General features: G+C 42.0%; 1 protein-coding gene across 6 annotated transcripts in view; it reads right to left on the bottom strand.

Annotated features, from left to right (window-relative positions):
- si:zfos-2326c3.2 (mitogen-activated protein kinase kinase kinase kinase 4) overlaps nt 1-15867 on the bottom strand; it is a 322043-nt gene that overhangs the window by 187316 nt on the left and 118860 nt on the right. For all 6 annotated transcript variants that reach the window (XM_059976720.1, XM_059976715.1, XM_059976716.1 and 3 more), the window contains exons 5-7: nt 13995-14105; nt 10914-11004; nt 8590-8720 (exon numbers count right to left, since the gene is read on the bottom strand). In XM_059976720.1, coding sequence (XP_059832703.1) covers nt 8590-8720; nt 10914-11004; nt 13995-14105 — 333 coding nt within the window. The remainder of the gene's footprint in view (nt 1-8589; nt 8721-10913; nt 11005-13994; nt 14106-15867) is intronic.

Raw genomic sequence — 15867 nt, 5'->3', positions numbered from 1 at the left:
TGTATAAGATAAGAAGAATGGTTAGAGTAGACAGGTAGGACATGCTAATATGAGAGAACATAAGTTAAAGGTGATTGGCAAAGAGCACAGGGAGGATTCTATTTAATTACTGAGATACAGCTTGGAAATGGCCATTCCAGCCTTTTGAGCCTCACTGCTCAGCAACACCCCAATTTAAACCTAGCCTAATCATGGGATAATTTACAATGACCAATTAACTTATTAACAGGTAAGTCTTTGGACTGCGGGAGGAAACACACATTCCACATACAGAGCCCTCACAGATAACATCAGAATTGAACTCTGAACTCTGACGCCCCAAGCTGTAATAGTATTACGCTAACTGCTACACCACCCATCCATGGGGTGTCAGTAGTAGTTTTTTTTACACAGAGAGTGGTGGGTATGTGGAATGCACTGCCAGGGTTGCTAGTTCAGGCAGATGCAATAGAGATACAAGAGATGCATGGATGAAAGAAAAATGGAGGGCTATGTGGAAGGCAAGTGATAGACTAATTTTGTAGAAGATTGAGGGCTCAGCACAACATCATGGACTGAAGTGCTTGTACTGTTCCATGTTCTTTGTTCTAACTGCATATCTTCTTTTTGCCCTGGAAAAGGGAATCTAAATCTCAAGAGCATATAGGTTTAAGAAGAGAGGAGGAAGTATTAAGAGGTGTTCTCTGAGGCAACTTCTTTATGCAGTGGGTGGTGCATACCATAAATGAGCTGCCAGAGGAAGTAGTTGTGGCAGGTACAATAACAACACTTAAAAGACGTTTGGACTTCAAAACGCTTCCTATCCTTGGATGGGAAAGATTTAGATTGAGTTTAGATGGAAATATTTGTGGGCATGTTTGAGTAGGCTATATTTCCATGGTCAGTAACTCAATGATTCCATCACTGTAAGTTGTTTGCAGTGTGGAGGGGAGTGGTAGAATCTAAGGGGATTGGATTGATATGGGTAAAGATTAAAATATCACAAACAGGAGGAAATCTGCAGATGCTGGAAATTCAAGCAAAACACACAAAAAATGTTGGGGGAACGCAGTAGGCCAGGCAGCATCTACAGAGAGAAGCACTGTTGATGTTTCGGGCCGAGACCCTTCGTTCGGTTTTTGTGTGTTGCAAAGATTAAAATATACAAGTTTAGGTTTGGTGTAAATGGGAGGTGGATGGTCAGCATGGACTCCATGGCTGAAGGGCCTGTGACCATGTTGCAGGATTACCAATATGACTTATTACAACAATGTCAATAAGACTAAGGTTGTAGACTTCAGGAAAGGGATTACTGGTCCATGAGCCAGTAATCATTGGAGGATCAGATGTGGAGAGGGTCAGTAGCTTTAAATTCCTGTGTGTCACTATCTCAGCAGACCTGTCCTGGACCAATCATATAAATATAATTGTGAAGAAAGCATGGCAGGACCTTTGCTTCCTCAGGAGTCTGCGGAGATTCATCATGCCATCAAAATCCTCGGCAAACTTCCGTAGATGGAAAGTGTGCTGACTGGCTGCATTATGGCCTGGTATGGAAACACCACTGCCTTTGAGTGAAACATCCTACATAAGGTAGCAGACTCAGCCCAGGACAACCCTGCCAACCATTGAGTACATCGACATAAAACATTGCCGTAGAAAAGCAGCATCCGTCATCAAAAATCATCATCACCCAGGCCAGGCTCTATTAAGAATAAGGGGTAGGCCATTTAGAACAGAGATGCGGAGAAACTTTTTCACCCAGAGAGTGCTGGATATGTGGAATGCTCTGCCCCAGAAGGCAGTGGAGGCCAAGTCTCTGGATGCTTTCAAGAGAGAGTTAGATAGAGCTCTGATAGATAGCGGAGTCAAGGGATATGGGGAGAGGGCAGGAACGGGGTATTGATTGTGGATGATCAGCCATGATCACAATGAATGGCGGTGCTGGCTAGAAGGGCCGAATGACCTACTCCTGCACCTACTGTCTATTGTCTATTCTCGCTGCTGTCATCAGGTAGGTACAGGTGTTTCAAACTCACACCACCAGGTTTAAAAACAGTTACTACCCCTCAACCATCAGGCTCTTAAACAAAGGGGGGTAACTACACTCATTTAAAGACTCTTTTATATTGTTATTTTATGCTTGTTATTTATTGCCATTTATTAAAATCTGCATTTGCACAGTTTATTGATACTGAATGCAGTTGCTGTTCTATAAATTTGCTAAGTATGTCCACAGAAAAACAATTTCAGGGTTGTATGTGATGACGTGAATGTACTCTGGTAATAAATTTTATCTGAACTCTGAACTTTGACATTGCTGCAGTTCCATTCATTGGCTTCTGGAACTTTAAATCCTTGACTGTTGTCTACGTTTGGATTGCGCTCCCTTTAGCTGTGCTTTGTGGAGGGATGATACCTTAGCAGCTAGTGTAATGCTTTGCAACGCAAGTGACCATGGGCCATTCTCCACCACTGTTTGTAAGGAGTTTGTGTGTTCTCCCTGTGACCGTGTAGGTTTCCTCCGGGTGCTCTGGTTTCATCCCACATTCCAAAGACATGCTAGTTAGTAGGTTAATTAGTCACATGGGTGTAAACGGGCGATGCAGATTCATTGGACCGGATGGGCTTGTAATCATGCAGTAACTCTAAATAGATAAATAATCAGTAATTTATTTGCATGTGACCTCCGTTAATAAGACTCATTTTAGGTGTTTTGGAAAGTGGAATGGAAACTAATTTATGGTGCTCTGGGCTGGGAGTAGGAGAGTGGGGAGGGAGGCTGCCAGAAGGCCATACATATTCAGCAGTCAAGAGCAGCATTCCCCACATTCCCAACAATTGTTCCAGCTGGCAGCAGAACCTGGCCATCCATTTTCTATTGTTCCCAGAATCAGTGATCAGATCAGGAGCATTTCAACAGGAACTGAGAGTGTCTGACTTTATACTGGGTTAGCTGTTGAGATATTGCTGGAAGTGGCAGAAATGTTTCTTCTACGGAAGTTTATCCTTGGGCAATGGGCATTGCTGGCAAACTGGACTTCCTGAGGAAGCAGTGAAGAGCTTACCCCTTGGGTAGGTACTGAATGGCAGCTGAGCAGTTCAACCTTGGTTATATGAAAGTAGACTGGTAGGAGGCCTGAAAGATTGACTATTTATTCATTTCCATGGATGCCACTTGACCTGTTGATTCCGCCAGCATTTTGGGATTGTTGCTCTTTTCCAAAGAGAAGTGTCTGAGTTTCTTTACTACAGTCATTTGATATGAGTGGATACAATGCTAATACTAGGGGCACTTTTTAGGGTAATTGGAAGAAAGTATAGAGGGGACATCAGGTTTAAGTTTGTTTTACACAGAGACCGGTGGGTGCGTAGAACACACTGCCAGAGGTGATGGTAGAGGAAAATACATTTGGGACGTTTAAAAAACACTCAGATAAACACATGGATAATAGAAAAATGCAGTGTTGTGTAAGAGGGAATAGTTGGATTGATCTCAAGAGTAGGTTATAAAGTTGTCACAACATCATAGGCTGAAGGGCTTGTATTGTGCTGTCATTTTCTATGTTCTATGTCTTGACTGTTTGGTGCTCACATTTACTGATACCAGCAGTTTGTTTTTGGACTTTTCATTGAATATAAACTAAACATGCATTTTCAAGCTAAGGTAGTGTGATGGTACCTCTCTCCAGTGCCCCTTCTCCTATAGTCTACTCGCCTCTCCAATCAGATTCCTTCTTCTTCAGCACATCACCTTTTCCACCTATCACCTCTCAGCTTCTCACTTCATACCCTCTTAGCCACCTATGCAGCTTCCCCCTCATCTGGCTTCACCTATTACCTGCCAGCTTGTACTCGTCTGCTCCTCCCACCTTCTTGTTCTGGCTTCTTCACCCTTTATTTCCGGTCACGATGAGGGGCCTCAGTCTAAAACATTGCCTGTTTATCCCTCTCCATAGATGCTGCCTGACTTGCTGAGTTCCTTTGGCATTTGTGCATGTTGCAGTCTCTTGTGTTCTCTTATGAATTTGCAATATTTTTTATTTACTAAGTCTAAAATGTTTTTTAAGTTCCTGCATTTCCCCTTTTCACTTAATAATAAAGTACCTTGGCCAAAAACAGTCTGATCACTTAATCACTGTTTATTTATGCAAACAAACGAGAGAGAAAACAGCAGCAGCAGAGGATGTGGTATCGACGGGAAGTGTTACTCCCAAGCCAGCAATGGAGGCTCGATTCTAGACAGCAGATTTGTCGTTTGATGCTAACAAAGTGGTAGGGAACACAGAGGTGCTGGTGTCAGATTCATTGCCAATCCCTTTTCCAAGGATTGAACATACACAGAGAAAGGCCTCGAATAACATAGAACACTGCAACACAGTACAGACCCTTCACCCCCACATTGTTGTGCCTTTTAACCTACTCTAAGATCAACCTAACGGTTCCCTTTCCTCCAACATTTTTCTATCAACCATGTACCTATTTAAGAGCTTCTTAAAAATTCATAATATATCTGCCTCTCCCACCATCCTTACTAATGCCTTACATGCATTCACCACTCTCTGTAAAAAGCTTATCTCTGACATCCCCATCATACTTTCCTCCAATCACCGTAAAGTTATGCCTCCTTGCTATAGCCATTTCCAATTTGCAAAAAACGGCGCTGGCTGTCTACTGGATGTATGCTTCTTATCATCATGTATACCTCCAACAAGCCCTCCTTCACTCCAAACAGAAAGGGTCTAACTTGTTCACCCTATCCTCAGAAGAGGTGCTGTGTAATCCAGGCAGCAGCCTGGTAAATCTCCTCTGCACCCTCTCTAAAGCTTCCACATCCTTCCGATAATACAGTCAAAGAGAAGTACAGCACTGAAACTGGCCCTTCAGCCCACTTAGTGCATGCTGAAATTGTTTGAACTACCTACTCTCATCAGCCAGGACCTTAGCCCTCCATATCCCTACTGTCTATATACTTAACAAAACTCACATGCAGCACTTGTACTGGCAGCTCTTCCCACACTCTCACAGCCCTCTGATATTCCGTTTAAACTTCTCACCTTTCACTCTTAATCCATAACCTCTGGTTGTAGTCCCACTCAACCTCAGTGGAAAAAGCCTGTTTGCATTTATTCTATCTGTAGCTCTCATAATTTTGTATATCTTTATCAAACTCCTTTCGGTTTTCTATGTTCTAAAGAATAAACCTATTCACTCTTTCCATATAACTCAAGTCCTTCAGATCTGACAATAGCCTTGTAAATTTTCTCTGTACTCTTTCAGCCTTGTTTACATCTTTCTTGTAGGTAGGTGACCAAAACTGCAAACAATACTCCAAATTAGGCTACGCCAATACAGGTAGTCTCCAAGTTCGTAACTTACTGACAACTCGTACTTACAAACCGAGGAAGAAGAACGCTGTCTGCCATTTTAAGTCAGATCGCGACACCATCTGCCATTTTAAGTCGTTGCCGTTGACACTGTGTTGAGTGTTTAACTTTGTCTTTGGCTTAAATTTTTCTAAGTAAGATTCACCCCGACCCCACCCCACCCCCATTCCGGTCAGCTAGTGGCACAGTGAGATCAGCTCTGGGCTGGTGAATGGAGGTTTCCGAGTTCGATCTAGTGACAGACCACTCCCATGCTGGGTTGATGTCGATCCAGTGAATCCCATACCATCCATGCCGGGTTGATGTCGAGCTCGCAACTCGACCTCGTAAAAAAAACACTGCCACCTCCAGTTTAAATTCCCACATAGAATATTGTGGAGGATCAAATACCCAAACCCAGCACAGCCCCCACTTGTCCCATTTAGCCTGTCTCAGTGCGGTTGTCCTTAGGATCCAGCAGATCTCGAGAACCGGCAGAGCTCGGGACCCACCATCTGCAGTGTTTCTGTTCCATTGACGGGAAGCGATCGCGATTGAAAATAAAGTGGAAATAATAAAGCGTTTGGAAAGAGGTGAAACACCATTGATCATTGGAAAAGCGTTAGGCACAGTCGGTCAACGAACAGAACAATTTTAAAGGATAAAGAATAAAGTGAGAATAATGGAGCATGTGAAAGGCCCTGCCCTGATGAAAGCTACAATTATTACTAAGCAACACAGTGGCTTAAATATTGGAATACATATGTTTCTTAAGTGTTTTATATGCATAGAAAGGTAAAATATATACCGTATACTAAGACAAACGTTTGACTAACTGACACTAAATAATACTGGATGTACTTCTTCCAACTTACGTACAAATCCAACTTAAAAGACAGACTCAGGAATGGAACTCATACGTAACCCATGGACTGCCTGTATCTTATATAACTTCAACATAACATGCCATCTCCTGTGCTCAGTACTTTGATTGATGAAAACCAATGTGCCAAAAGCTGCCTTTATGGCCCTATCTCCCTGTGATGCCACTTTCAATGAGTTACGTACCTTATTCCCTTTGTTCTACCATACATCCTCAGTCCCCTGCTCTTCACTGCGTGCGACCTACCCTGGTTGGTCCTACCGAAGTGCAACACCTCATTCTTGGCTGCATTAAGTGCCATCTACAATTTTTCAGCCACTTTTCCAGCCCACACAGATCCCTTTGCAATCTATGATAAACTTCCTCAGGTCCACTAATGAGACGATTCACATAAGGAAAGGTCTTTTAAAAAAATTTTTATTTAGAAATAAAGTGTGAAACAGACCATCCATCCTGGCCCAACAACCCGCCCAGCAACCAACTTATTTAACCTAGCCTACTCACGGGACAATCTACATTAACCAATTAACCTACTAAATGTGGGAGGGAACTAGAGCACCAGGTGGAAACCCATGTGGTTCATGGGGAGAACGTACAAACTTCTTACAGACAGCACAGGAATTGCATTCCAAACTCCAACGCCCTAAGCTGTAATAGTGTTGTGTTAACTGCTATGCTACTGTGGTGTCCACCCTTTTATGACACTTGGATATCTTGGTGGTATCTTGGTGGACACTTGGATATCTTAGAGGCTGATACAGAGGAGACATTTAAAAGACTCTTAGACTGGCACATTGACAGAAAAATAAATGGAAGGTATGTGGGCTGTATAAGAGGGAAACATTAGATTAATCTTGTGGTAGGTTTATATGGGTAGGCACAGCATTGTGGGCCGAAGGGCCATACTGTTCTATGCTCTATATTCCATTCTAGCTCCCTTTTGAAGATTTAGATCCACAGAGTTACACAGCATGGAAACAGGCTCTTTCAAGCCAAGTTATCAATACTGCCCAACTATCTACCTGAGTTTGTCCTGTTTTTCAGCTGTCATCATTAGATCGCATCTGGAATTTCCAGATGGTGAACGATTTCCCTCCACGCCGCACTGACATATTGGGAAATCATGTACGTGGCAAGTTTGCCCTCTGCCGGGTGAGTTTAAAGAGATCACCATCTCTTGTGGGGGATGACCAGGACGTCTAAGTGCCTTGTCGTGCTCTTAGCTCTCCATAACACCTGCTGGCCTGCCTTCTTGATCATTGGACCATTAATCGGTCTCTTCTGCAAAATCTGCCATGGCCAGGCTTCACACACTGGGATAGGCAGATCTCCTACCTCACCGAGGGTCGAAGACCAGTCGGCTTCCCTCACCTGGTTTGGCCCGTCTGCCGAGATGGTTTACCTGGGTGTGGCCACTACGCGTGCTGCAGCTACTTGGAGCCACAGGTGAGAGCTGAGCGCCAGGTGTAGCAGACTGAAGTGGAAGTATTTGATGGTATTCATCAGAGCTGCTCACACGAGTTGTCTTCTTGGTGGCGCCCCAGAAGCAGAACTGTCAGCTCCATCATGGGCATTAGCCTCTGTAGTATGCAGGACATCATCATGGAACGATGCCGCAGGAAGTTGGTGTCCATCATTAAGAACCCTCATCACCCAGGGCATGCCCTCTTCTCACTGTTACCATTGGGAAGGAGGCACAGAAGCCTGAAGGGCCACACTCAGTGTTTCAGGAACAGCTTTTTCCCCTCTGTCATCCAATTTTTGAATGGATATTGAACCCATGAACCTCATTACATTTTTCATTTCCATTTGTTTGCACTACTTATTTAATTTAACTATTTAATAAATATATCCACTGTGATTCACAGTTTTTTCTCTAGTATTATGTACTGCTGCTGCAAAAGTTAACAAGTTTTATGACATATAGCAGTGATATCAAATCCTGATTCTGATTCTCTGCGTTTAGCCATTACCCTTCTAAATCTTCTTTAAATCCAAGAACCCATCCAAGTGTCTTTTAAACATCGTATTTGCACCATTCCTACCACTTCTGCCAGCAGCTTGTTCCACCAGCCCACCATCCTCTGTGAGAAAAGCTTTAAACTTTTTGCTGCTCTCCTTAAACCTATGATGTTTAGTTTTGGACTCCCCGATCCTGGAAGAAAGACCGTGACCATCCATATTGTCAATGATATTTTCACAGCAGTAATGATGCTTCCTTCAGCCTCGTTGGCTGTGTCTTCCAGATCATGGCTGGTGGTACCAGTCTCCCAGCTCATCTGCTTTCACAGCACCACCAAATTTGATCCAGATACGTTTACCCTAGCGGTTATTTGTAAGGTGCCCTCGCGCTTTGCTTACTCTGTAATCGTACGTGGAATCCGCATTTTCGTCACATGCTATCACTTCTGGTGCCATCCAATAAGGTGTCCCAATGAAAGTATTCCGTTTCTCCATGGTTCTGTCCAACTGTGCACTGACTCCAAAATCAACTGCAGAGAGACCATCAGACAGTCAGAGGGCATTGCCTTAAAATCTCATCTCTCTCACAGACACACACACAAGCACACATCCTGTTTTTCTTAAAGGTTATAGGGTCTAATTGGGTAAGAGAAGTGAAAACATGGAGTATTCACACAATCATTCTAAGATGAAGGATGAACAACAAGCTTGGTACATGGATACAATGGGCAGGATGGCATCCTTTTCTAATGCTCTTCATGTTACCCAAACTTGAGGTTTTTTTGTCTGTATTATGTTGGACACTGCCTTCATTTGAATGGTATAGCCATTATATCTTAAACTTTAACGAGGTTGAGCCCATTACTACATCTAATTTAACAAACAGTCATGGAAACAGTTATTTTAATTTTATTTAGAGATACAGCACAGTAGCAGGCCCTTCTGGTCCAATGATCGCATGTTGCTCAATCACACCCATGTCACCGATTATCCTACTAACCTACACTTATTTGGAATGTTGGAGGAGACTGGAGCACCCAGTGGAAATCCATGTGGCTACGGGGAGAACGTACAAACCCCTTATAGATAGCAGCAAGAAATGAGTCTAAGTTGCTGGCACTATAATGTTGTTACACTAACCACTACACTACCTGGCAACCCCAATTTCTGTACCATAAGAACGTAGAAATTGGAGGCACAGTAGTCATAATGTCATACAGCATGCATGCAGTCTTTTGGCTCAACTCATCCACACTAAATGTTTTGGCCAGTGAGGTAGTCCCATCAATCTTTGTTTAGCTCTTAGCTGTCTAAACCTCTCCTATCCATGAATTTATATAGGTATATTTTAAACTGTTGGTAATGTGCTTGCCCCAACCATTGATCCTGGCAGTTCTTTCCAAATATGAACCACCCTTTGTGTGAAGAAGCTGCCTTTCATATTTATTTTCAATCCCTTGTTTCTGATCTTAAGTCTATGTCTTCCTGGCTTTTGTACCTTCTCCTTGGGAAGAAGACTACGTGCTTTCACCCTGTCTATGCCCTTCATGATCTGGTAACCCTCTCTCACCTTCTCATCTCCTGCATTCTAGGGAATAAAGTCCTAGTCTACACAAACTCCCCATGTAACTCAGCTCTCCAAGTCCAGTCAATGTCCTGGTAAATCTTTTCTACAAGTGAAACCTCACTAATATCTGAAGTAACTGCAGCATAACTCCCCAACTCCTATATTCAATGTCCCAACTGATGAACACCAGGCTGAGGAGGGGAGAAATGGATCAGTCATGGTCGAATGGCAGAGCAGACGATGGGCCAAATGGTCTAATTCTGCTCCTATGTCTTAAGGTCTTATGCCAAATGCCTTATTCACCATCCTGGCTATCTGTGACGTTCCTTTCAGTGAATTAGATACTGTGTAAAAGTCTTAGGGACATATACCATATAGCCAGGATGCCTAAGATTTGGACAGTACAATATATACTTGCACCCCTAGGTTGCTCTGTTCCAGAACACTCACTCTTCAGGGCCCTGCTCTTCACTGGGTAGCATGGTAGCATCTCAGTTAGCAGAATCACTTTACAGTGCCAACTTCGGGAACTGGGATAAAACCAGAGCACCCAGGAAAATACAGGGAGAATAAGAAAACCTTACACATGCAGTTGGAGGTTAGGATTGTTGCAGCTGTGAGACACCAACTTACTCGCTGAGCCACTTTGCTGCACAAACTATGCATCACGTAGACTCACAGAATAATAGATATCCTTGTAAGAAATGGGCTTTAAGCAAAATAGATATTTCTGGGTGGCAGGATGGCGTGGCAGTCAGCATAACTACAACAGCAGCAGCATTCTAGGTTCAATTCCACCTATGTCCGTAAGGACTTTGTACATTCTCCCCATGACCACGTGGGTTGCCTCTAGGTGCTCCAGTTTCCACTCACATTCCAATGACGTGCAGGTTAGTAGGTTAATTGGTCAAATGGGTGTATTTGCACTGGAAGGGCCTGCATCTCAAAATAAAGTAGGTTAACTGGAAGGACAGTTAATCCTCATGACTTATCTTTGAAGAGCCTGTTATATAGTATGTTTGCAGAATAGCTAAGAGCCTATTGAAATTGCAATTTCTCATATCCTCACAGGGAGATGTCCCGGATTCTTGTGTCAGATAACATCTCCCAGTTGACAGAACGCTAATGAAGATTCTAACTGTCCTGAAATGCTTACCAAGCTTTACTTCTGCATTCTCAGTCAATAACACGTTCTGTCCTTTGATGTCACGATGGATGACGTGGTGAGAGTGAAGATGGGCCAGTCCCTGCAGGTACAATTTAATGAAATGGAACAGTGTAAATTACATGATGGACCACAAACATTGGCGGGGATGGTATTTACTTTGACTCTACACTGATCACTGATGTGCTTTAGATCATATGACAAGGAGACAAGAGCAACCATTAACTGGGTACACTGCATAAAAACAAAACAAACAGATTATTGTGTCAGGTTTTTGTCACCTCATTAGGGGAGGGCAGTGGAAGCTTTAAATAGGATCCAGGGGAGACTTACCAGGATGCTGCCTGGATTAGGGAGTATGTCTTAAAGGGATAGGTAGAGTGAACTAGTGCTTTTCTCTTGGAGCAAAGAAGAATGAGAGGCGACTAAATAAAGGTGTACAAGATGATAAGAGGCATAGATTGAGTAGATAGTCAAATAGTTTTTCCCAAGGCAGAAATTGCCAATATGAGGAGGCATATTTTTAAAGTGATTGGAGGAAAGTATGGGGGAATGTCAGCGGTAGGTTTATCACACAGAGAGTGGTGGGTGCATGGAACCTACTGCAATGGGTGGTGGTAGAAGCACATTTAAAAGACTTAGACAGGCATAGGGATGAAAGAAAAAATGTAAGGCTATGGGAGGAAAGGATTAGATTGATCTTGAAGTAGGTTGAAAAGTTGACACAACATCGATGCTGAAATTTGGAGGAAAAATGCGAGTTGCTGGAGGAACTCAACAGTTCAGGCAGCATCTGTGAAGGAAACATTTTGAGCCAAGATCCATTATCTGGACTGAATGATAGAGGGAGATCATCTATATGTAATGTATGAAAAATCTTTCAGGCTTAAGTCTCAGATAATTTACAAAGATTTCAAACTACAAGGATGACCAACTACTTTAAAATGTTAAGAACCTAACTCCCTTGAACCACTTCCCCTTTAATTACTCTCAAGCTTACTCTAGCGCTTAGCCCCAATCACCATTCAAGGCACTTATAACACTTCAGATATTTAAGATTATTGGCTCGCCTAATCATCAGTTCAGTTATTTCAGCCTCAACATAAACATGCCTTTGAACCTTCTCCACCATTTAATACATTCATGGCTGACTTTCTATCTCAGTGTCATGCTCCTGCTCTTCTCCTGTGCTCTTGATGTCTTTTACACTCAGAAGTCGATCAACATCTCTAAATATGTTAACTGTCTTTCTGTGGTAGAGAATTCCACAGGTTAACTGCCCTCTGAGTGTAGACATTTCTCATTTCAGTCCTAGCTTTATAACCACATCCTGAGACTATGACCCTTGATCTAGAACCAGTCCTTCCAACTCACCAAGCCAGAAGAAACATCCTCCCAGAAAAAGCATCCAATTTGCATCCAATCCTATCTGAACTTTAAATATTTCCATGAGACTTCTACTCATTTTCTAAACAAGCGTACACTCTTCATTCTTAACACCATATTCTGCATTCTGTTATTGCTTTTCTCTGCAAATCCTGATGTGATTGGCATGTATGATTCGTTGCATGGACTCTCACTAAACCTCAGTACAATAATAAAGCAAGTCTACTTGACTCAATCTGCCCTTTCTCTTGTGACTTTGAGATTCTGAGGCCAAGGACCAGATACCTGAAAGTGGACTGTTCTGTGTTGTTGTCACTGGAAAATGTGGCAGCACTTGTGGGCTGTTCCCTTCACATCCTTGGGTGTGTTGGTTGTTAACACAAATGACACATTTCATTATATGCTTCCATGTACATGAGATGAATAAATCGGACCTGACATTCTGTAATGGCAGAGCCCCTCCCACGAAAGCTATCCCTTTAATGCCCACCCTCCTTAATCACTGGGGCCTCAACAACCACTTCAGGACTCATTTCCTCACCATTCCCCCGATTTCTGAATGGACACTGAACCCATGAACACTACTTCACTACTTTTAAAAAAAAATTCTGTTCTGCATTACTTACTACTTACTACTAACTATTATATATATAATTACTGTAATTCTTTTTTTCTCTATATTTATCATGCATTGCATTGTACTGCTACTGCAAAGTTTACAAATTTCTCAACATATACCGGTGATCTTAAACCTGATTCTGATTCATAAACCACTCAGCAAACTCCACCAAGCATTGTGTATACTTTCCCCACAAACACTCAGCTCTTCAATGACTAATCATTCACTGAGAAGTCAAAGGTCACAAGTCAGAGGTTATGAACCACAGGTCACATACCTTTCGAAGGGAGGTCGTCTATTTATCATTGGGATTGGAATAGAAATTGGTTTATTGATATCTCGTGTGCCGAGGTACAGTGATACACTTGTCTTGCATACTGTTCAGATAGACCCATTTCTTAGTGCACAAAAGTGGTACAAAGTAAGACAATAACAGAATGCAGAATAAAGTGCAACAATTACAGAGAGAGTGCAGTGAAGGTAAACAATAAGGTGCAAGATCATAACGAGGTAGATTGTGAGGTCAAGAGCCCATCTTATCATACGAGGGAACCATTCAATAATCTTATAACAATGGAATAGAAGATGTACTTGAATCTGGTGGTATGTGCTTTCAGGATTTTGTATCTTCTGTCCAGTTGGAGAGGGGAGAGTGAAAACAAGAGGGTAGAGTGTAATATAAGAAACGAGCAGATAGGATTAAAATGTGATACCTCCCCCACATTGTAGCAAAGCATAATGATTGAGTCATATTCTTTGAAAATCTTTAGCCATTGCTTAGGCTTCAGATTGTTGGACTGAATACACAATTTCACCTTGGAGGATACAGTTAATAACAATCACAAGCTTCACAGTTCAAAGTAAATTTATTTTCAAAATAATTCATAAGTTGCCATATCCTATACTGATTAATTTTCTTGATGGCATTCACAGGAAAACATTGAAATACAATAGCATCAATGAAAAAGTATACACAGCGACTGAGAAATGGTCACAAGTGGTCCAGTGTAAAATGATTGAAGTAGCAATCTTATAGAATGAGTTTTCTAATTGCTATTTCAACTTACCCGTAGAACTTCCCGACAGATGTACGCTATCCAGTCCTCCTTCAAGCTGTTGCCTTTGGTTTTCTTGACCAGGTCAGTGACAGAGCCTGCTCCACAGAACTCCATTACCAGCTGTAAATAAAAGTAAAAGGAAACATGGGAAGGTGAGTTTCCATTATTAAGCACATCCTTATGTTGTTTTTGGTTGTTAATGCAAACAACACACTTCATTGTATGCTTCGATGTACATGTAATAAATTAATGAATTTGAATCGGAGTCAAATGTCCACAGCAAAGATCTGGTGCCTTCACAATTCCAGGTCACAAGCACAGATATTCCTTCATTACTCCTTTATAAGAGGAAATATTCTGCTGAACTTCAAAGTTATTGTCAACGAAAATATAAACTATACAACCTTGAGATTTGTTTTGCTTACAGGCAGTAGAAAAGCAAGGAACCTGAAGCAAAACAATTAAAAAAATAAGATCAACCCCCAGATTCCACAGGGAAAGATAGAAAAAACACAAAACAAATCATACAAACAATTGAAGCAGGCAACAACAACAGCATTCCGAACCGAATTGAGTCCTTAGATCCAAATCCCCGGAGCAGGACCAAAGCCTTAGTGATCATTTCATCACAGTAGCGGGGCAAATCACCACAAAGATTGCAGTCTCAAAGTACAGCAGCCAGGGACAGCCTCTCAGCCTTAGCGTTGTGGCCAGAGAAGCCCCCAGACTACATTGGTCAACATCTAAATTGTCTCAATATTTTTTTGTGTCTCTAAGATTGACGACAAAGCTTTTAGAAAGAAAAGGGGATAGTAATTGGTGTTATGTGAATATGGTATTTTTCCTTAGTACTTCTAATTAACCATTCACAGATGAGTAACGTACTGCATCAATCTCACTTCCACCCTTGTTTGGTCCAAAGGCAATTAGATGGTATTGCTCTCATGAAAGATATGTTAAACTCACTTATAAAGACCCAGGACATTAGTCATACTGTGTAACAATCATTGTTCTTCTCCTTTACACTCATGTATTGAAGAATAACAATAAATAATTTTGAATCTTGAATCTACTGAGATTCTACTTATTTATTTAGAGATACAGTGCAGAACAGGCCCTTCCAGCCCAACGATCTGCATCGCCCAGCAACTCACCTATCGAACCCTTGCCTAGTCACAGGACAACTTACAATGACTAATTAATGTACGAACAGTCTTTGGACTGTGGGAAGAATTGACCCCCCGAACTGTAATAGCAGTAACTGTAACTGTAATGCACTAACTACTTCGCCACAATGATGCCCCACTCATTCATCCAAATAAGAGAGAAGACTTGGCCTTGGACTGCTCTGTAAGCAATACTAATGTGTTCAATGACTACACAGCCTTTGCAAAAAGATAAGGTAACCATTCAGGATTTTCCATCTCTTGATGTGATCCAGCCTGCCGCAGTAACATGACATCCATTTAAGAAATTTAGTAAGTAACTGCATCCATAAAGAAGCTTTGTTACCTTGTAAATTTTAAACAAGCCCAGTTCCTGAGAAAGCATGAAGCCTCAAGTCATAAGACCATAAGATATAGGAGCAGAATTAGGCCATTTGGTCCATTGAGTCTGCCATTTCATCATGGCTGATCCAATTTTTCTCACGGCTTCAATCTCCTGCCATTCCCCTGTATTCCTTCCTGTCCTAACCAGTCAAGAATCTATCAACTTCTGCATTAAATACACAAAGACTTGGCCTCCACAGCTGCCCGTGTCAAAGAATTCCACAGATTCATCACTCTCTAGCTAAAGAAATTCCTCCTCATCTCCATTCTGTAAGGACACCCTTCTATGTTGAAACTATGTCCTCAGGTCTTAGACTCTCCCATCAAGGGAT

This window comes from Hypanus sabinus, chromosome 8 (assembly GCF_030144855.1).
Source record: "Hypanus sabinus isolate sHypSab1 chromosome 8, sHypSab1.hap1, whole genome shotgun sequence".
Taxonomy (NCBI): Eukaryota; Metazoa; Chordata; class Chondrichthyes; order Myliobatiformes; family Dasyatidae; genus Hypanus; species Hypanus sabinus.
This window is presented reverse-complemented; position numbering and strand designations above follow the sequence as displayed.